At 40.3% G+C, this 22,475-nt stretch overlaps 1 protein-coding gene across 1 annotated transcript in view; it reads left to right on the forward strand.

The window, feature by feature from the left end:
- Me1 (malic enzyme 1) overlaps nucleotides 1-22,475 on the forward strand; it is a 117,428-nt gene that overhangs the window by 9,287 nt on the left and 85,666 nt on the right. The window contains exons 2-3 of the mRNA XM_021639668.2: nucleotides 3,419-3,552; nucleotides 5,585-5,734. Of these exons, the coding sequence (XP_021495343.1) occupies nucleotides 3,419-3,552; nucleotides 5,585-5,734 (284 nt within the window). The remainder of the gene's footprint in view (nucleotides 1-3,418; nucleotides 3,553-5,584; nucleotides 5,735-22,475) is intronic.

Genomic DNA, 22,475 nt, shown 5'->3' on the forward strand with positions numbered 1-22,475 from the left:
CTGCTGATTAGGCTAGGCTTTACCTCAAAAAATTTGCACAATTTGGCCATTTTTTTTTTCTTTTTTGAGACCAAGTCTAAGTAGCTCTGGCTTTGAACACTTTCCATTTTTATTTATTTATTTAAGACAGGCTGTCACTGTTTATTCCTGTCTGGACTAGATAGAACTCACTATGTAGGCCAGGCTGACCTTGAAGTCACAAAGACTGTGACTTCATTTTGCCTGGAAAGTCATCATTGGGTCTGCCATTGAACTTAGTCCATTTCCCCAGATTTCTAAGCTTTAATTAGTACTATTTTTTAAACAGATGAGTTGGTGCTCTCCGGTGTCTGTGACTATTTGGCAAACAGTATAGGAGTCTACAGTTACTAAACATCAAAGACTGGGGAGATTTCCATATGGCATTCTCATTTCCATGGTGTACTGTGTACAGCATTGAGGTCTGTTAGATCAGACCAGATGCAGGAGAATATAGGTTAAAGGCCTGGCTGGCATCTGAGTGAAGATGGCGGGGAGCCCCTGTTACTTGAGGAAGGAGAGGGTGTCAGTACTTCTGAGCGCAAGCTGTATTCTCAGAATACCATGTTTTGGTTGGTATTTTTGCAGGTACCTTGTCACACCATATAACATCATTTAGCGCTGTACTGTTTCTCTGTAACAGTTGTATTTTAAGTTTTGTTTTGTTTTTGCCTAATATTTTCTCCTCTCCCTCTTTCTCCCTCTGTGTAGTTAGAAAAAAAATGTCCGAGTTTCTCTTCGTTTTCAAACTATATATATATACACACACACACAATTGAGAATCTGTTGAATTATTTCTTCCTTCTTACAGATGATTCTCACTCAAGCGTCTCTTTCCAATTGCTTTAAATTTAAAAGTAAACTTACCAGAATGATATTAGCATTTTATAGTTCTCAAAAATGTTAGTTTCTAAAATTAAATATGTAAAATGTCCTGTTTTGTGTATGCAATAAATTAGGTTCTTATTATAGCAGGATTCAAGAGTCACTGTCCCTCATTGTATGAACATCTAGGTACAGAGGGAATGCTCTAGAGCCACTCGTGTATTTTGTACATGTGTTCCTGTCCATCTGGACTGTCAGGAAACTTAGCATCACAAGGTACAAACCTTCCTTGGTCTTCCGGGGCTGCACTAGTATAATACCATTGACTGGTATTTAAAATACAAGGTATGCATTCTTCCATTTCTGAAGCCAGAGAAGCCCCAAGTCAACACATGGCAGTCCGTGCCTGTTGGGGGATCCAGTTCCTGCTTCACAGAAGCCATCTTGTGTTCTCACATGGCAGAAGGGCATCCAGGCTCTCTGGAGTTTCTTTTATCCTATTCTAATCCTGCTTATAAGGGCAAACAGCCAGCCATCTCTCAGAGATTCTACCTCCTTATGATGCTGCCTGAAGGCAATGATTTCCACAAATCAATTAGAGAGGTGTCCATAAACATTCCATTACAGGAACCACCCTGCATGTCATCACTTAATAATGGGTCCAAAGAATATTGGGTCCAGGAGATGAGTCTAGAAAAGCTTTAGAGAGGCTCAAGCACCTGGGGCCAGTCTTGAAAGGAGAAGCAGGCAAAAAGGACTTTACCTAAAAGTTATAATGTAATGACATAAATTTCTGCCTACCCTCTCAAAATCATGACCTATTTTTAAGTGTAATATTCTCTCTCACACATACACACACACATATTGTTACTTGTATCTGTATGATTCCATGGCTGGCCATTTGGTATTAGAAAACCAATTAGGGGACTCATCCCTGAGGAAGAATAGTTCTCCTTTTAACATTCCTTAGTTGCCTGTAGTTCTTTGTCTGTGGGTGAGATTTTTCCCTTCTATATTAGCATGTTTATTGGTGGATACTTTTTCATGTTTTGTGTAGGCAGCCAAATGGTAGTTGAGGTATTATGAATGAAACATTCTTCTTAGGAGACAAAAATCTCAGCAGATTTGTTAGTCTTCTGGCTCTTACTATTGTTCCTCCCCCCTTTCCATAATGTTCCCTGAGTCTTAGGTGTAGGAATTGTGTTATAGATGTATTTATTAGTTGGGGCCAGGAACTCTGTGATCACTTGTTCTCTGCATTTTGACTGGTTTCTGTAATGGTCATCATCTGTTGCAAAGAGAAATTTCTTTGATAAGTGGTAGAACTATACTAATCTGTGGGTAGAAGGATAAATGTTTAGAATGTAGTTAGGAATTATAATGGTATAGTAAAGTTGTAGTTTTAGGTTCTCCTATAAGATCCTTGATCTCACCAGCCTACAGTAATTGGCTTGATTTCTAGTATGAGGCCTGATTTCCTAGTACTCCAGTTAAGAGGGCCTTAAGTCCAATTGCAGAGCTAGCTGTTGGTAACTGACAAGGTATGTGTGCCACTATTGCATCCTCAGTGACATCTTGCCTTGATAGTCACTGTTACGGTTTATAACTGTTAAAGTTGGGTGGAGATATTGGTTGCTTCCCTTCCTTCGTAGCTTGAATAGTGCCTTCCAGTACCATAAAAAATTAGTCCTCTGGGAGGATCCTTTCGAGTTAGATCCAGCTTGAATCTCCTGGGTTTTATGTCCAAAGTGCATGGTGTTGAGAACATTCTTAATAACTATGTCCTGCATATAAGAATAAAAACCTGATGCATTTGGGCTTTGGGAAGGAATTAGTATATCCAGGATTGCATAAGGATAGTAGGCAATAACCTGAGGTGGAAGGTTGGAACTGGTCCCTGAGAATCGCGCAGTTTATTTTCTGACCTAGTTCAGAGTTGGAAATGCAGCAGGTATCAGATGGCCTACTTCTATTCACAGTTAAAAATAGATAACTACTCATTTTTATATTTTCTAACATCAATATTGTATCTTTCATTTTGCGGGGACATGTATGTAGTATATACACCGTAGGTAGACAGATGTAAGTTTGTATGCGTGTACGGATCTGCATGCATATACACGCACATGCATGTTGAGGCCAGAGGTAGACTGGGTGTCTTTCTGGATCACTTTCAAGCTTATTTTTTGATGTAGGGTCACTTACTGACACCAGAGCTCAGTGACTGGCTGGCCAGCTGGAGGCCTACCTGTCTCCCCTCCCCTAGTGCCAGGGTAGCAGACATGTGGTCCCAGGCCAGATTTACATGTGAGTGCTGGGCATCACTCAGGTCCTCCTGTTTGTACAGCAGACACTTTCCTGGCTGAGCTCTTTATGTCCCTAGCCTCTCATTTCTGTGCTTTTCAGTTTTTTCTCCACTCTCATCTCAGTGTCTGTAAACAAGGAGGCAGATGGTTAATGCACAGTTGGCTGTGCTTCCGGCAGCATTAGAGCCTGCTCTCACTGGAGTCTGTGTGCTTGTGTGTTTCTTTGCCTCCTTCTCCTCTCGAAATCATTGTTTTCCTCTTCATCATAGGACTTGGCTTTTTCTCTGAGAGAGAGACAACAGCTGAACATTCATGGATTGTTGCCGCCTTGCTTCGTCAGTCAGGAGATCCAGATCCTTAGAGTAATTAAGAATTTTGAGCGTCTGAACTCTGACTTCGACAGGTAACACATTTATGAACTTATTTCTGTTACGAAACTCTCTGTCCTATTTTTTGGTAAAAGAAAGTTGAGGTATTACATGAAGAGATAGTTGACTTTGGATAGTTAACTCTGAGGAGAATTTGTTTGCAAATGCAGTGATTTTTTTTTTAAGCATTTACTCTCTTAGGATCATTTGAATGAAATATTTTTTATAATCTAATCTCAGTTTTACCTTAAGTTTTCTCATAGAAAAATTATAATGCCCATATTTACTTAGTATATGTTTTTATATGTAAACATAAGCATTCTTAACAGAAGAAAGAAGAAATATCCAAGAAAATGACTGCTCTTGTTTCTAAAATCGGTCATTGTCATAGCTAGTGTCTGTAACTACCATCTTCTGGTGGAGCGATGAAGATTTTCAATCCTGAACAGTCTGGCCTCGGTAGTGCTTCCTACGTGGGTATGAGTTTTCATTCACAGCACAGCAGGACAGGGTCTGATGGCAGGAAGGTGGGGTCAGGGGCACACTTGTCAAGTAAGCTTCCTCTGAAGGAAACTCTCATGGGAACTATATTAGTCCCTTCTAAGGACAGGTTTCCCAGTGACCCAACTGTCTTCTGCTAATGTCACCGCTTGAATTTCCCGGTACCTTTCCAGTTGGCACATAAGAGACCAAACTTTCTGCACACTATCACACACTTAAGTGATCTCTAATCCATACTGGAAATCAATCCAAAGGGCCTATTTATATTGTTGAACATGTTTTTCAAAACTTTTCAGTTGTACAAACTAGTTTGAATTTTATCAAAGGTAATACAAGAAGGGATATGAGTGGAGAAATAATTAGACCGGAAATGCTTCTACATAGAGAAAGGCCATTAAAAGTTGGGTGTGACAGTGTGACAGTGCATTCATTTAATATTGGTACTCAGAAGGTAGAGGCAGGTGGATCTCTATTAGTTACATGCCAGCCTGGTCTAGATAGTGAGTTCTGGGCTAGCCAGGACTGCATAGTGAGACCATCTCAAAAAAGAAAGAAGGAGCGATTAGTTTGCTTAAGTTTGTGGTTAACCTCTTCTGTGCTATTTTCATCTCTTTATAGAGTAGGGACTACATCAGTCCCTGAACAGAATTGTTATTTCAGAAATAGTAATGTTTGAATGATGGTAATCAAATTTGTGTTTCCTCATTCTTGAGATGTTGAGTTTTTATATGTATATATTTGTGTTATGTGTGCACATATATGTTTATGTCTGTCTGTATGCCTGCACATGCCTGCACTTGTGGAGGTCAGGGGTTGATGTTGGATATCTCCCTCTGTGGTTCTCTCACTGAACCCAGAGCACACTGATTGACTAACCTGGCTGGCTAGTGAGCTCTGAGATCCACTTGTCTGTCACTCCAGCCCTGCATAATAGGTGTGGACCACTGAGTACCAGAGATTTTTTTTTTTTGCATTGATACCAGAGATCCAAACTCAGATCCTCATGTTTGCTCCTCAGGCTCTTTCTCCATAGAGCCATCTCCCTAGCCCCTTGAAGGATATTTCAGGGTTGGTGTTTTTTTTTTTGCTAACTTTTTAAGTCAGGGTCTCACTGTGTCACCCAAGCTGTCTTCATAGTCAGTCCTGCCTGAGTTGCCTGAGTATCAGGATTAGAGGCACATGCCACCATATTCTGGCTTGAGTTTACATGCTTTCTACTTGGCTAAAGGTTTACTGTATACTTGGTTGAAATTAGATTTACTTTCTTGTTTGTTTATTTTATTTTTTGTTTTTACTTTAAAAATTTTTTATTCTATTTTTATTAATTACAGTTCATTCACTTTATATCCCAGCTGTAGCCCCCTCCTCCATCCCCTCCCAATCCCACCCTCCCTCCCTCTTCTTCTCCCATGCCCCTCCCCCAGTCCACTGATAGGGAGGCCCTCCTCCCCTTCCATCTGACCCTGGTCTCTCAGGTCTCCTCAGGGCTGGCTTCTTTGTAAAATTAGATTTCTAATAGCCATTTACACTGTTAGATGCAGATGTAACTGTGTCTCATTTCCACAGGCATCTTCTGTTGATGGATCTGCAAGATAGAAATGAGAAGCTGTTTTATGGTGTGCTGATGTCTGATATTGAAAAATTTATGCCTATTGTTTATACTCCCACTGTGGGTCTTGCATGCCAGCAATACAGCTTGGCATTTCGGAAGCCAAGGTATGTAAACTTTTATTTTAAATACAATTTGTATTTTATCTTTTTGTAACTTTTTATTGTGTAATTAACAACAGTTGTATTAATTTATCATACAGAACGTGTATAAATTGTGAAATGGCTAATGTGTACATTATTATATTTGACAATTATCAATGTAGTTAAAGCATATATTTAGCATATATAATAGTGTTTTTTGGCAAGAACAATGAAAACAGCCTCTTAATAATTTCAACAATATAATATGGTGGAGCATGGATTGCTGGCTCATACTGCTCTTGCAAAGGACCTGAGTTTGAATTCAGTTCTTAGCACCCACATTGGGCAGCTCAGGACGGCCTGGTATTTCAGTTCCTGTGGATTCAACACTCTCTTCTGACTTCTTTCTGCAGGGCAGCTACATCCATTTTCACATACACATTTAATTTAAATCTTAAATACTTTACGTAATTAAACAATGGAAAATACGTTTGCAGTAACTGCAGTCACTGTGGTCCACAGTCGATCTCTAGAATGCCTTCTTATCTAGTTGAAAGTCTTCAGTATTTGACAAGCATCTCCTAAGCTTGCAGCAAATCTTGAGTCCCTGGTGACTCCTGCTCTGCCGCTTATGCCACATGTGCTGTTTTGGATTGTACCCATCAGTGAGGTTCCACCTAATACTGACCTTTCTGTGTTTGGCTTGTTTCACCTAGTATACTGTCCTCCATGTTCATGCAGGGTTTTTCAGTGACAAGATACCCTCTTTCTTTTCCTTTTTTGTTTTGTTTTTTGAGACAGGGTTTCTGTATGTAGCCTTTGCTCTCCTGTACTCGCTTTGTAGACCAGGCTAGCCTCGAACTGACAGCAGTCTGACTGCCTCTGCCTCCCTGAGTGGTGGGATTACAGGTGTGCACCACTGTGCCTGGCTCAGGGTACTCTCTGTCTATAAGGATGAATAGTACACCATTCTGTGTGTTCCTTCATTAACTTGTTTATTACAAAAATTAAATTTGATTTTGTATCTTGCGTATATCTTGTGAATAATACTGCAGTGATATCTATTTGACAGGCTGATGTCATGTTCTTTCCATGTCAGTGGTGAGATTGATAGGTGTCTTGTTTTAACTTTTTGAGGAACCTCTATATTGTTCTCTATGCTGGCTGTATTATTTTTCCTTGCTTCTAGCATTGGGCAGTTTTGTTTTTGTTTTTTTCTCATTCATACCCTAGCCAACATATTTCTTATCATTTTGAGGATAGCCATTTTCAAGGTGTCAAGTGTCAAGGTGTCAAGCTGAGTGTGGTTTTAATTAGCATCTCATTGATGACTGATCATGTTGAATAAATTTTCATATACCTCTTGTCGCTTATCTGCCTTTATTTTTTTAAAGATTCACTTATTTATGTCTGTGTTTTGCCTGAATGAATGTATGTGCTTATGCATGCCTGGTGCCCTTGGAGTTAGACAAAGGCATAGAATCCTCTTGCTGCTGCTTCCTAGGATTATAGGCACGTGCTGAAACACCTGGTTTATGTGATGCTAAGAATGGAACTCAAAGCTGTGTCTTTGCTAAGCAAGCACTCTGCCAGCTAAGCTCTGTCCCCAGCTTTCCAGATCAATTCTTATATGGATAATCCTACTCAGTTCTTATAAGAACAGTCCTACTCCTAATATTTGCTAAGGGAAAAAGCTGCAATATCCATTTATTGGTTTTGTGTGGCATTTCTTCTCATTGGCATACTTTGTTGGCTTTCAGTCAGGATGTCGTGGATAATCAGCTTTCAGAGTGTTGTTGAGCTTGCTTAGGTCGTCTTGTTTCCATGTGCCCTCAACACTTGATTCATGTAGGGTTTCCAGTTTGGTGTTTTTCTCTGCTTGTGACAGCACCCTTGATTATGGCTGACCTTTACACAGATGGCAGAGACAGATCTCTCTTTTTCTGTTCTACTGAGCTCCCTGTGTTACCCGAGTTACTTACTATATATCTTGTGAACCTTTTCAGAAAGCTTCACACAAATTAATTTTACAGGTGTATAAATCAGACATAGGGTTTCTTTGGAAGTATTTATACCTTCTATAAATTTTAAACTTAAAATTTTTAAATTTTAATTTTTTGTGTGTGAGTGTTTTGATTGCATGTATAAAAGTGTACCACATGCATGCCTGGTGCCCATGGAGGCCAGCGAGGGCATTAGAACCTCTGGAAATAGAGTTACAGATGGCTGTGAAAAGCCATGTGGGTACTGGGAACCAAACCAGGTCCTCTGCAAGTTAAGGTAGAAACAGTGTTCAGTGTTCAAGTCAATTGGAGAAAACCATAAGTGCAATTAATAGAATTTTCGGCCTTATAGTCCCTTAGAATAGTAACTATTTTGGAAGCTTTTAAGAGGGTGGGGATTGGGCATAATCTATATAATGTAGCTGGAATAATCTTTAATGCAGAGTAGCTATTCCTCAATGGTAGTTATTGTTATTGGTATTATAACAACTCCCAGGATTTTTGACATTGAAGTGAATGGAGGGTATTATTCACCAACTTTAAAACAGTAGAATATGTTTGCAAAAGAGAAAGAAGTTTTATGTGTCTTTTGGGCATTCAAATGGAAGTGTCTAGAAGTCAGTTTAATGTGTGGACTGGGAACTCAGTAAGTGGGATTTCAAAGATTCTGATGTTTTTGTTGTAGCTAATCTTTATACATGTATATAATGGAATATGATCATATCCATCTCAGTTTCTTTTTTCTTACTCTCCATCTCCCTCCAAATTTTATGACTCTCTTCCTTTTGATAATTCAGTTAGTGCTGTCCAAATATACATGAGTTTGGGGTCATTCTCTAGAGTCGGGAAAACCTGCCTGGGGACAGTACCCTAAAAATTATTCTCCCTCTGTGTGTGAGACACTAGGGAGATCTAAATAAATGTCTGCTTACCCCAGATGGGGAACTCATGGCACACCAAAGTATAGATGCCACCAGAATCCAACTCCATGAAGAAGTGAATTTGATTGGAGTCACTTACAGGAGCAGAGATGACTCAGAACAGCTGCTTCACCAAACCAGCCCAGCGTGGATGACAAGTCATGAAGGCTGGAAACCAGGTGCCGGCAGCTCAGCAGGTTGGGGAGTACCCTTTCCAGGAAGTTTAGTTTGACTCTGCTTCTTCCAGGAAGCTGCACTTGTTTGAGCATCTCTCTCAGTTCTTCCTACTTACATATGCTTGGGGAGGGAGAAGCATAGTGAATCTGGTTAGTTTAGGGAACTTCCTAAAGCAATCAAATTGTTCACATCTGCAGGACTGAAAGTTTCAACTCCCCATTTAACATCTTACATCTTAAACTTCTTTTCAAAATGGGAGCTTTCATTCTTAGACCAAGCTACTATATAACACTCTTCTCCAGCAATTATTAACTGCTTATAGCTCCTTAAAAGGGCTGGGGCTAGAGAATACATCCTCAATCTGTTTATTCTATGGAATTTTTACTAAAGCTTTTACTATTTTAGTTTGTACATTATATCTGCTACACAAATTATATTGTGTTAATTTTGACAATGATGAAGAGTATCAATGTTATTGTTGAAGAGATTCAGTTAGTAGATTTCTAGGATTTGCTTTATTTTTTCCTAGAAAATTCTTCTCAGTGCTGGAACTCAGGGCTTTGCATCATATACTAAACAAGTCCTCTTTCACCCTCAGCCTCTCCTGGAAAAGTCTTTTGGGGGAATATGGGGTGCTGGGACAGGGGTTATGTAGCCCTGGTTGTCCTAGAAGTAATCATGTAGAACAGGCTGGCCTGGAATTTACAGACATCCATTTGCCTATGCCTGCAATGTGCTGGGATAAAAGACATATGACAGCATACCTGGCCTTCTGGAAAGTTCTTAAAGAATGTAAGGAACTATTAAGAGTAACCACAGTAAAATATTAAAATGCCCTTTGCTATATTTAGTATTTATAAATATAAACCAATTCGCTTCAGGATTCTAAAACATTCTTGGAGTAGTCATTAATCAATAATACTGCACTTTTAAAATTTGATATGAGGAAGTATATGTCATAAATACATTTACCACCATGACCTGGGTTTGAAATAGAGATGGTTATATTTATGACTCTAAAGATGGCGTACTTAATGAAAACACACTCCGAATATGTTCAGAATCTCACGATGAGGGTGTCCTCTTTAATTAAAATTTGATTTGTGAAATAGCAATAAGAAAAGAAGCTTAAAATAATATTTTAAAAAATTACTGAGGCTAGCATTTCTTCAACCAAATGTTTCTGTTACATAGTGGGGAATATAACTGTTAACCATGAAGTGAATGGATAATTGAATAAAAGTATTCAGATTGTTTAAATGATGTGTCATATAGGTGTTTGATACTAATTCTGCTTAAGTTAGAACTACTTTAGTAGCTCAGCAACTGATTATAAAGTGTGTGTTGCTTATGGAAAGGTACCTGGTTTCATGGCCACTTTGAGTAAGTTCAGGCTATATGCTCAACCTTTGAAATAACCCCATGGTATTGTTTCAGTCAAATCCAAGGCTGTAACAAACCTCCATAAATGTGGTGACTTCTTGACAAGAGAGTCTTCTTTCTATTTCTCCTGGGGCCTGGGATTAGCATGGTTGGGGTCTGGAGAGGGTTGTCTTCTGAGTATGGGTCACTGGCTGGTTGCTTGTCATGTCTCCATGTGATAAAACAGAGCACTCTCTGAAGCTTTTCATGTAGATGCCTACAGTACTAATCCTGGTCTTGGGGCTCCATGACCTGATCACCTCTGAAAGACCCTGCCTCTTCACACCATAACCCTGGGGTTGAAACGTAAGCAGTTAATTTTAGGGAGTGCATGCAGCTTCAGTGTCTTGCAGGCACCTCAGTAGTTTAACACGATTCTACTTATTACTGAGACATCAAAATGCAAACCTGTAGGCAGTCCAGTGCTTAGGGGTCCTGGGGTTCCTATCAGAGGCTGTTGGAGCTGACTTTTAGAAAATGGGCCAGATGGATGTTGATGGGAAGAGTCATTCTGGATTCAGGTTTTGCTGGCTAGCAGAGCTGCCCAGGTGAGCCAAGGCTGTGCTTATTTATTTGAGTTTGCTTTTCTTGAATTAAGCCATATTAGAATTGTCAGACACAGCTGGTTGTGGTGGTACACGCTTTTAATCCAAGTATTCAGGAGACATAGGAAGGTGGATCTCTTGAGTTCAAAGCCAGCCTGATCTACACAGTGAGTTCTAGGCCAGCAAGAATGACATAATAAGAGTCTATTTAAAAAAAAAAAAAAGGTGAGACATGTTAAGGTGACTTTTTAGAACCAAGAAGTAGAATAGACTTACACATCTCACTTACTCTGCAAACTTCCGAGATTGTTTTAAACATCACATCACTGATTTTGTTTTTAATACTTTCAGAAGAGCAATTTATTGTTCGATGCTAATAAACTTTGCCATTCATTGGTAGTAACACCTTCGGTTTTTATTTATCCGTGTTCTACGCAGGTGCTCTTGTTCATTTGTTTCATTGCTTTTAAAATAAGCTCACAATCAATTTGTATTGATTGTGTTTTAAGGATTTTAGGAAGAGAGTGCAACAGTAGATGTTCTTCAAAGCTCTGAAACAAGGCAGAATGTCTGGACGAGTTAGTTTTTAACTCTCTTCAGTGCAGTTTTGTTGGCAGTGGGGATGCTGGCGGTGAACATCTGTGGAGCTACAGGTTCAGATTATTCTCTTGCTGAGCAGGGCAGACGCTGCGCTTGTGAAAATGTGTGTGGGACATGTACTAAAGAGGAGTGAGCTCGAGTCTCCCATACCGTAAGTACCAGTGATTTGGTGTGTGCCCCGAGGAGTTTAGAATTCCAAAGTATTTTATTTCTCAAGCATCACCTTAATTGGGAAAAATGTGGAGAATGGAAAAAATGTAGACATGAGTCAAGCATCAGTTCTTTACATCAAGATCTAAGGGTCGGCCAAATTTATGCGTAGACACATAAATCTCTTTGGCAAGGCAGTGAAACTTATCTTCTGCTGTAAAACTCCTTTAGAGATACAGAGTAACAGCTCATTTCATCCAGAGACACATGTGGAAAACTTGAGTGGAAATTTAAGTTTCAGATCCAAAAATAATTTTGTGAGTCTGTGTGGCATATCCAGGTGTTTTGGTTTAAGTTTACATGTAACATACGGAGAATTCAGGGATAGCTTGCCCAGTTTTATGCCCGGCAGTACTCATGAAGACGCACACATTTAGTTACTTTCCCATTTATAGGACTAGCTGTACTAGAAATGAGAATTCTAAGCCTTACTCTCCGTTACTACTACTAATAAATAAATGGAAAGGTTCTTGAAGACCATTTGGAATCATACATTCTCATGCCTGGAGTATTTTATTAGAGAACCATGTTTTTGATGGGTCACTGGTGCACTGGGTTGTGTTCTAAGCAGGTGACTGTGGAGTAACTGTTGCTGAGACTGCTTACCTGAGTGTGAATCGGAGGATGTCAGAGATACAAGCCTACAGGCCTTGAGTTAAGGCTTCACTCACTCTAGGTCTTTTTGTGTAGAAGACAGCATACATTTTCATAGGATAGTCATATAATATAAAACTGCAGTTGCTGGATGGAAGCTCTTGCAGGGATACAGTACTTTGTAGAGATTTTCTGACTGGTGTTGGAATATACTTTCTTCACCTCCAAAATTGGAAGTAACTGAGTGGTTTGGGCATAATTGTCAATAATGCCTGTTCTAAATGAGACTCCAGCAGTAGGTTCATTGTGAACCATTGAATTCTAAGGTCACTTTCCCCCATTTATTCTATGTTGAATTTCTTCTGGTGCCGTAAGGTTCTGTTTCTTCTGGGATCTCCTTTTCTTCTGCAGCCTCTGCTTCTGGCTTAGGAACTGTTTGTGTTCCTGATCGGTGAGGACCATGTCAAGGTGGCAGGCAAGCTCTTGTGTGGATTAATCTGACCACGAGTTGGGAAGTTCTGTGCAATACTTTGTGTGGCTCGTTCCCCTGGATATGGTCAATGACTAGAGAATTTAGCCCTCACCCCTTAAGCTCAGCGTTGCTCTCTTCATGTGCAGCCAGGGTCTGGCACTCTGTTTTGTCTGGCCTGGGTTCACACAGTGACTCCTCGCTGTACACCAGCCCGTCTTGCTTCTTTAAAGGGACATCCTGGAGATAACCTGTCAGCTTCCTAAATGTGCATGCCCCCCCCCCCGGCCTGTGCAGTGTCACACATGTCCTAAAAACGAGCACAGAGCTGTGAACCTCTCGGTTTGCATGACTTTGTGGGGTTTTCTGGGTCAAGAGAGTCAGAAACCTTTTACAGATCACCTCAGGGCACTGTTAGGAAAAGGGTTGGTTACTTTTAGTAAATTCTGTGCATATTTTAAAAAGTACCAGACCACAGAGGAAGAGGATCCAAGCAGTCCTGATGAGACATGGCAAGCTATGGACAGACGTCAGAGGAGGAGAACTCCCCCTTTCAGTGGGCTAGGGGAAAGGCATGGGGAGGAAGAGGGAGGAAGGATGGGACTGGGAGAAATTGAGGGAGGAGGCTTCAATCGGGATATATAATGAATAAATTGTGAAAAAATATTGAAAAAGCAGTCCAAAGAAGAAGTATAGATGATGCAACTAAGGACTGGGTACATGACATTAATTTTTTTTTAAAGGATAATATAAGAATTTACGTAAAACTAACATTTGTGGTTTATAAATCAGTTTCTATTAATGAACTTTAGAATTTGGAAATACACCAGAATGGTAAAAATGGTTACACATCAGTACTTTCAGCGATTTGGAACCTCTTCTAAAGTGGCCTCACATATCAATTAAATAACTCTGAAGGGCTGAGCATGGTGGCACAATCCTTTAATCCCAGCACTTGGGAGGCAGGGGCGTGTGTGTCTTTGAGTTCGAGGCCAGCCTGGTCTACAGAGTGAGTTCCAGGACAGCCAAGGCTACACAAAGAAACCCTGTCCTGAAAAACAAACAAACAAACAAACAAAAAACTCTGAAGGAGTTCAGTTACAACTTTAATTGCAATTTTGAGATTTATCCAAAATATTATACTTCCAAACAGGAGGGATTCATAATCATTCCATGACTGAATTCATTAAAATTCTCACCGTTTCCCCTAACAAACTTTTGACTACCACAACCATTGTAATTTTATTCCGTTGTTTCCTGGCTACAACACGTGAATGACTAAGGCTGCATGTTGATGACTTCTCACTTGGTCTATGTAATTATACTCCTTGGGTCTAGGTTTTGTGTGCTCTTCCCGGCTCTTTGCTCTTGGCATGCTTTTACTCTCGTTATGTGTTCTTCCTAGTGGGTTGTAATTATCAAGCTGCATTAGGAAGCATTTTCTGAAACAGTGCTACTCCTCTGCCATGGCACTGCCCCTGAGTTAGCGGGGAAAGGACAGAGAAGGGCGCACACTTGCTGTGATCATCCTTGCCATCCTTCCTTGCTGGCCACCAGGTGTGCTTCTCCAAACCTAGACACCGCCCAACAAGCTAATCTGTATTTACCATCTCCAGAGAGGTTACAACCCGTGTTGCAGAGTATGATTGTGAATGTTTCCAAACAAAAGCATAAGTGAGCTCAACAATTTTTAGCTCATTACTGTTTTGTTTTATATTTCATACTCATTAGTAAACGTTGTAAGATACTGGATAAGAGTCCAAATTATGTAATTACCTATTCAGTTTATAAAAGTTACTGAATTTTATCTTTTTAATTAAAGAAGTTTTCTTTTTAACAGTGTAACACAGTCTTAAACATGATTGGCAGATGAATGAGTGATGTGTACAGTAATTTGAAATGCACCATATTTTATATATTTAAAAACTGTGACTTATGTGAATTAAAACATTTGCACTGTAAAATGAGGTAACTTGTTTTAAAAGCTAAAGAGGTATATACAAATGTGTGTATATATATCATTTATTCAAAAATAATTTTTGACATTTGCCAAATGTATACACCTGTATGATGAGGTCGTGTTACCATAGGATTCTGTGCAGTTGTTTAGACCATGGGAGGTCTGCCGGGGTTCATCAGAACAGTCTGTGTGTTTATAGTTAATTAGGTGGGCATGTATCCTATTTTTAAAATGAGTATGAAGAAGGAACTTAAAATCATTTCATGTATACTCTGAGTTCACATTTATTTGTAAATAATATTTATGTAGAAATAGAATCAGTAACATTTAGTTATTGTTGGTTTAATTTTTCAGGATGTTTATTTTATAAGTTGAAAACAATCATTCCAAGGAAAGTATCACAGGGCCAGACTTCAAGGAGGGAGGGATAGAACTGCTGCTTCTCAAAAGTTAAAATGATGCATTTCTTAATGAACATTATTCTATGAAATAATGTTTAAAGTGCTCATTAAATGTTTGCTTCCCCCAAAGAGCAAAATCCTAAGTATTTCATGAGAATGTTGCTCTACTATGATTTCATTATTTTTATGGTAATTAATTAACTAATCAACTAATTGTATGTATGCGCACCTGCATACACATGCCACTGTGTAAATGGGTGTCAGCACACACTGATCTTGGATACATTGTATTAATTGGTTCTCTCCTTTCACATAAGGCTCTAGAGATTGAACTGAGGTTGTCAGGCTTGGCAACAAGAGCCTTTACCCACTGAGCCATCTCCTCATCCCTGCCTCATTTTCTGAAGTTTCTAACTTTAAAAAAAATTAATTTATTTTATTTTATGTGCATTAGTGTGAAGGTGTCAGATCTCTTAGAATTGGTGTTATAGACAGTTGTGAGCTGCCATGTGGGTGCTGGGAATTGAACCCAGGTCCTTTAGAACAGCATACAGTGCTCCTAACCACTGAGTCATCTCTCCAGACCCCTACTTTCTAACTTTTAATGGTAATAATTTGATATTTAAACCCAGTTTTATGAGCTGTCAAATAACATTTTCTAGCACCCAGTGTTCCGCAGTGGTTCTTAGTGCTTCTTCCCAGCTCTGCCACTTCTTCAGAAACCTGTTGTGGGTCCTCTGTGTTCGTTATTTCTCCTCTCCTTCCCTGCACCAGGAATTCCATGAGTGTGTCCTTCGAGTTAGGTGCTTTACTGAGCACTGAACAAATAAAATGTATTTCTCGTCCTTTAGAACAAGACTCATGTGAATCGTGACTCTTGTGACTAAGCACTAAGTAAATACAACTATATTTCTTGTTCTTGTGAACAGGAATAAAATATAATCCTCAGATGAACAAAGAGGTACATTAATGCAGTTTTTGTTATAAAGGAAATGAACAGGACAGTGATAGTAACAAGTGGATTTCCTTTTAGGACACATCTAGGCTGTGTCTCTGAGATGATATTTTAGTTTATACATTCAGGATAAGGTGACAGTTTGTAAAATACAAAAGAAAAAAAAAGGATCTGAGGCTAAGCAAATGGTGTAGTCAGAAGCTCTGGCCTGGAGCAAGGTGGCAAAGGCGAGGTTGTGGTACAGTTTCTTTGTAGCGCTTTGTCCAGTTGGAAGCTCCTGAGCTATTTGGAATCAGGACAACATCCTCCAATTAAAGTTTTAGAGGCTTGCTTTGACTTGCTTGTGGACAAAAGGCTGGGTGAAGTGGAAAGACCAGTAAGCCTGCAGTACTGTGTGTGCTTTCATCACCTAATTGCTTTGAACGGACTTAATCCGCTTAGGCTCTGGAGTAAGGAAATCAAGCAAGGCTGCGAACTGACACAGTTGCCAACAGTGGCAGTTTGTTGATAGCCTTTAGTTCTCCTGTAGTGGCGGTAAGTAGGTGAGGTGACACGGATCTATAACACTAGTGTATTTATACTTCTGAGTACATGAGCTGCAGGTCAGAGACTCTGCTGGACTTAAGAAGTCTGTGAGCTTGTAGACTTAGTACGGTTCATTTGATCTGTAACCCAAGCCCCTACCCTTGTGATCTTGTCCTCTGTTCAACACTCATATGGCGAGCCATGGCTAGCCAACCCTTTCTCCCCCTCCTCCAAGGAAGGGTCAGCTAGACCGACTGTGTGTTATCCCAACACTAAATCTCTTTCACTTCATTTTTGTGCACCTATTTCAAATTAAAATGTTATTACTATGGGTGTGGAGCACTGGAGCTGCCTTATGAACCTCGTGCTCTGAGGAGTTTAGCTCCAGCTGTTTCTGGCTCGCCATTCTGTGGTCCTAGAATGTAAACACTCTGCAGTCCTATCCTTCACATCTCATATATTCCTCTCCATGTCCCGTATGAGTTCGTTGGCTCAGCGTTTTATTTCCATGAGCTAAATCTAATGTATGTCCCTTGTCAGTAAAACACATTTCTTTCTTAATCTATGCAACCATCTAGCAATCCATTCCACCCACGAAAGTATTGGCATAGTGTTCTGCAGGTTTTATCCAGGGCCATGGATCCCGTGTGTACACTCTTAATCACTTGTAACCAGGTCAGCACCTCTACCCCAGCTGTCCCCAGGGTAACTACACACATTTCCAACTTCAAGTAGCTCCTCTTACACGGCCCACAGTGACCTATGGTACCCAACTCCAGCCCAACATCCCTCACCTGAGGGACTCAGAGCTCCCATTGTACAGTGCAGTATTGTCTGCTTTGTTACCCAAACACCACAGAAGCAGTCGTGACCTCCCCACTCCTTTCCTGATTTGTGTCTTGTCAGGTTTGTCGCTTCTCTGTGGGATCAACCTCATCACTCAATCTCTGTTGCCAGTCTTTTAGATTAGGCTCTCCTTGTTTTCTTCTCTGCATTTCTGCATCTTCGTCCTATCAAAATGAGTACTTTCCTCAAAAAGGTACACCTAATTATGTCATTCCCTAGACTAAAATGACCGAATCACTGACTCTCTATGCCCCAATGACAAAAAGCCAAACTCCTTACTGTGGCATTGTGAAGGGCTTCTGCCATCTGGCCCCCTCTGCCTACCTTTTGTTTTTAGTATTCTCTTCTTTCCACTCTGGTTCCCCACACCAAGTTGAGCCCTCCTCCCCTCCCCCAAACAACCTGGGGCTTTTCCAAACCGAATAGCATTACATGTGGTAACTGAATGTTTTTTCCCCCTTGTCAGTTTCTGTGTTGTCCCAAGTGGCAGTGCTCATCTTTTCCCCTGTACCCTCAAGTGCACTGGAACTAGCCCTGCCTTCGCTTAGTGGGTAGAGCGTGAATAAATATTACCAAATGGTGCGTGCTCTAGGCCCAAAGTGGCTTGGCCTGAGTCCCTGCTGTGCTGCTTGTTAACTCTGTGATCTCAGTTTTATTAGGCCACAGATCTCTGGGTCTTTAGTTTCCTTACCTGTAAAATGAGTGTTGTTACTCTGTTTACGTAAAATGATTCCTCTTGAAGCTGCCTTTCCATGGGAGGTGTGTTACAACTTAGAAAATGATTTACTTGAAATTCAGATGAACCTCAGTTCCCAAATGTCAAATTCTTTTTATTAAGCAGAATTTGTTTTTCTAGGTATTTAAGTATTGAATCTTAGCTTAACACTGTGACAAATGCAGTTATAACTGGAACACGGTGATAGAAGATGTAGTTAGTAAAATATAGCAAAATAGGAATATCATGAACCATTGGCTAGAATTATATTTTTTAGGTCCAGGAAGCTTTTTAAAACTATGCAAATGCAAAGTATGTTTTATAAACGTCATTTTTAGGCTGCGGAGATGGCTCAGTGGGGAAAAGAAAGCTTGCCATACAAGCCTGACAGGTTGGACTTGAACCCGTGTAAAAGCCACACTCAGCAATGTAGTATGTGCAATCTGAGTGCAGCTCTACGGGAGATGGGAAACGAGGCTGGAGGGTCACCGGAATTCTTGTGAGGGAAGCCTGGCTTTAGCAACGGCAAAGAGACCCTGTTCTGAGCAAGGTGGAAAGGTGAGGACCACTCCTGAAGGTTGTCTTCTGACATCCCCCAGCAGTGAACACACACACATGCACACACACATGCACACACATGCACACACATGCACACACACATGCACACACACATGCACACACACATGCACACACATGCACACACATGCACACACACATGCACACACATGCACACACATGCACACACATGCACACACATACCATATACTCACACACATGTACACAATCATTATAGAAAATACTTCTAAGGTACTAATAAATCAGTAGGTGTTTTGGGAGCAAAAAGGTAGTTGATGGTTGCTCTGCCCCTATGTCAGTATGCATTTAGTACTTTCAAGGAAATACAGTTGTTCCTGTCGTGTTCAGGGAAGTTAGAGATACCACTGGAATCACATAGAAGGCATCAAAAGAAAAAAATCTTGTATTTTCTGTTTGACAGTGTTATACTGACACACACACAGTGATTCTGACTGTTCTCACCCACACTTTCTCATCTGCCACCCACTCTGCTACTGCCCCCTGCAAGTCCCTTCCCACATTAATGTCTCTTTATTGTGTTCTGTGGCCTACTGTGTTTAACCAGGTCCATCTCCTGGTGGGTTTGGACTTGTCCATCAGTACACTGGGCTCCTTGGAGGTCTGTTTTCACTTCGGCCAAACTTAAAACTTAGTGAGAATAGAATTTGAGCTTTTGAAGTAACCTCAATCCAGCAAGGATGGCCATTTGGTTTATGGAATAGGATTGGGAGTAGTCAGTCAGCAATAGCAGTGACCTTCATTTGCATGGCCAGGTCAGAGCGCCGTCACATCTGTCCATCTGATTTGTATTTATGTGTTGCTGAATCCCCCCTCCATTTTCTTATATGTGAAATTTCTTTTCTCTAAAAAGGAAAATACAGAAACAAAAAACAACAAAATACAATCAAAACAAAACCAAGACTTTTCCGTTTGGGTTAACAAGGGCCATTCTCTGTAATTATTAGCACATGTACATGGATTTATGTCAGTTATCTAAAACATTAGAATAGGAAGTGAGACTTTCTGACACAGTGATTTGATCATTTAGTGTCGGGCTTACGTCAGTTATTTGTAGGAACACAGTCACAAAACAAAGACTGGCAAAAGGAATAAAAAATTTTTTTTAAGTATTTTTATTTTATGCTTATTGGTGTTTTGCTTGTACTGTGTGAGGGTGTCAGAAGCTCTGGAACTGGAGTTACAGCCAGGTGTGAGTTGCCATGTGAGTGCTGGGAATAGAACCCAGGTTCTCTGGAAGAGCAGCCAGTGCTCTTAACTGATGAGCCACCTCTTTAGCCCCCAAAAGGAATTATTAATGGTCCAGACTTTGATTGATGTCATGCTATGATTTGAAAGGGCCCTGGAAACAAAGCTTCAGCTACAAAGCACTTGCTCTCAGAGGATGCTGTTTGTGCCAGGCATAAACTTAAGTAGCTTACAGCAGGGGCAGTATGACTAATGAAGTTGCTACATTACTTTCAGAGATTCCCTGAAAATTTGGAAGCTAGAGTCAGGAGCCAGTGTGGTTAGATTTTATGTGGCCGTTGGGGCAAATCCATATGAGCTAATAATAAGGGGTTCTAGCTTAACTATTGAATTCTGCCGCAGCCTTTCCTCACTATCCTTTCTTGTCTGTAGAGCCTTTGACTTTGTGCATACAAATCAGTGGCAATATCTTGATGAGACCTCTGCACTTCCATCATTATCTCTGTTATTTTCCTGTCTTGTTCCCAGTTCATAGTTTCTATTGGCCTTCCATAGGACTCACATTCCATAGCCATCAAGTAACTGAAAGATTGTTTTCTTTCAGTAGTAAAGATTGTTTTCTTTCAGCCAGTAAATGTGAGAGAGGATGTATGTGCTTTCCTTGAAAGTGAGTTACTTTTTCTTCTGTGTTTCTTATTATTTGTAATTTTTGGAAGGAAACCTAAACTATAAGCCTCAAAATGGGGCTAAGCAATTATGGTATTTTTGTGTAGGATTTGGGGACTCAAACAGGAAGTGAAGAATGGGTGTTTGACAAATAGTTGGTGCTTAGACAATTTTTGTGTAGGTGTCTAGCATATATAGTTATTCCCCCATTTTTTGGTCTTATTATTAGCTGCTGCTTCATAGATATATTTTTATTCCCTCTACTGTCATACTTGAAATTTTTCAGTCTGCGGTTTTTAATGGTCTTATTTTTATGTGTTTTTGGTGTTTTGTCTGCATGAATGTAAATGTATTGTGTACATACTGACCAGAAGATGAGCATCAGATTGAGTTACAGACAGTTATGAGCCACCGTGTGGGCACTGGGAACTGGATCCAGGTCCCCTGCAAGAGCAGCAGGTGCTCTTATCCACTGAGCCATCGCTCTAGTCCCACATTTCAGTGTCTTATCAGATTTTTCCAGTGTCTTGGCCACTGTCAGCTGTCCTGAAAAGGACAGAAACAGAAACAGAATATCGGGAGAAACAGAATATCATCTGGTAGGTTGAATACAAAGTGGGTAAGGTAAACTGTCTTCCTTCTGCAGAACTAAAACGCAGACTCTGTTGTGCCATTCAGCTGACCACTTAGGATATAAGAACAGAAGTAGAGCATGCTGTAGAAGATATGGATATATTAGTTGCTCCCTTAACTTACAGTGTTATAGGAAAGCATAACACGCCTTCCTGAGTTTATCCATCTCAACACCTAGCAGCTTCTCCAAGTGCAAGCATGAGTTACTTATATTTTAGGTAAGGTTTTGTTCTTGATTAACGTTTTAAGAATACTGGTTCTGGCCAAGCCTGGTCTTGAAGGCTTGTAATCTCACCTACTTGAGAGACTGGGGGTCAGGGAAAATCACAAATTTAAGGCCTACCTGGGCTATAAAGTGAGCTAAAGGCCAACCTTAGCCACATAATGATACCCTGTCTCAAAATAAAAACTAGAAACAGAGCTGGAAGTATGGTGCAGTGTTAGAGTGCTTGCCTAGTATGGCTGAGACATGCTAGGCCTTAGTACATGACCCTTCCTCCCCCAGTTGTATACTTTTTGGAGCAACCATAAAAATATTTTTAAAGTGTTGTTATTTTTCTGAATGTCTTTAAGTCAACATTTTTTAATTTTTATGAATTTATTTACTTGGGGTATGCTAGAGATCAAACCCAGAGTCTCATGTATTCTGGGCAGGGGTGTGCTATGAGCTACATTCCAGCTTGTAATTTCAATCTTTTGAGATGGATGGTGTTTTTAAATATATATAAAAATTTTTGTTTTTAAATTTTAAATACAGTATTTTTATTAATTCTTGGAGTGTTTCATAGAAGATATTTTGACCATATTCACCTGCTACCTCTTCCTTTAAGTCCTCTCCCCCCTTACCTCCACCCAACATCATGGTCATGTTTTCTCTTTTAAATACTTTTTATGACCTGTTAGGTCCAGTTTGTGTTGTTAATGGATGTGGGTCTGTCCACGGGAAGATGGTCCACCTACAAGGGACCACACACTTAAAGAAATTGGACTCTTCATCTCAGAAGCAATCATCTGTGAATAGCTCCTCAGCTAGGAGTAGAGCCTTGTGGCTCCCCTCCCCCTCTAGGCTGGAGTGTTGACTGGTTTGATCTTGTTCAAGCAGCCATACTGCCGTGGGCTCACGAGTGCAGTGGCCTTCTCATGTTCATAAGACACTGTTTTGCTCCAGTTTTCCTGTGGCTCTAACATTCTTCCCACTCCCTTTTCCATGATGGTTGCTGAGCCTTATAGGGAAGGGGTGTAATGCAAAGCCCTTGTGAACGAGCACGCCACAAATGCTTACTCTCTGCACTGTAAGCCATTGGGAGTTTCTAAGTTACCTACTGTCCATTGTACAGAGAAA

This window comes from Meriones unguiculatus, chromosome 6 (assembly GCF_030254825.1).
Source record: "Meriones unguiculatus strain TT.TT164.6M chromosome 6, Bangor_MerUng_6.1, whole genome shotgun sequence".
Lineage (NCBI taxonomy): Eukaryota > Metazoa > Chordata > Mammalia > Rodentia > Muridae > Meriones > Meriones unguiculatus.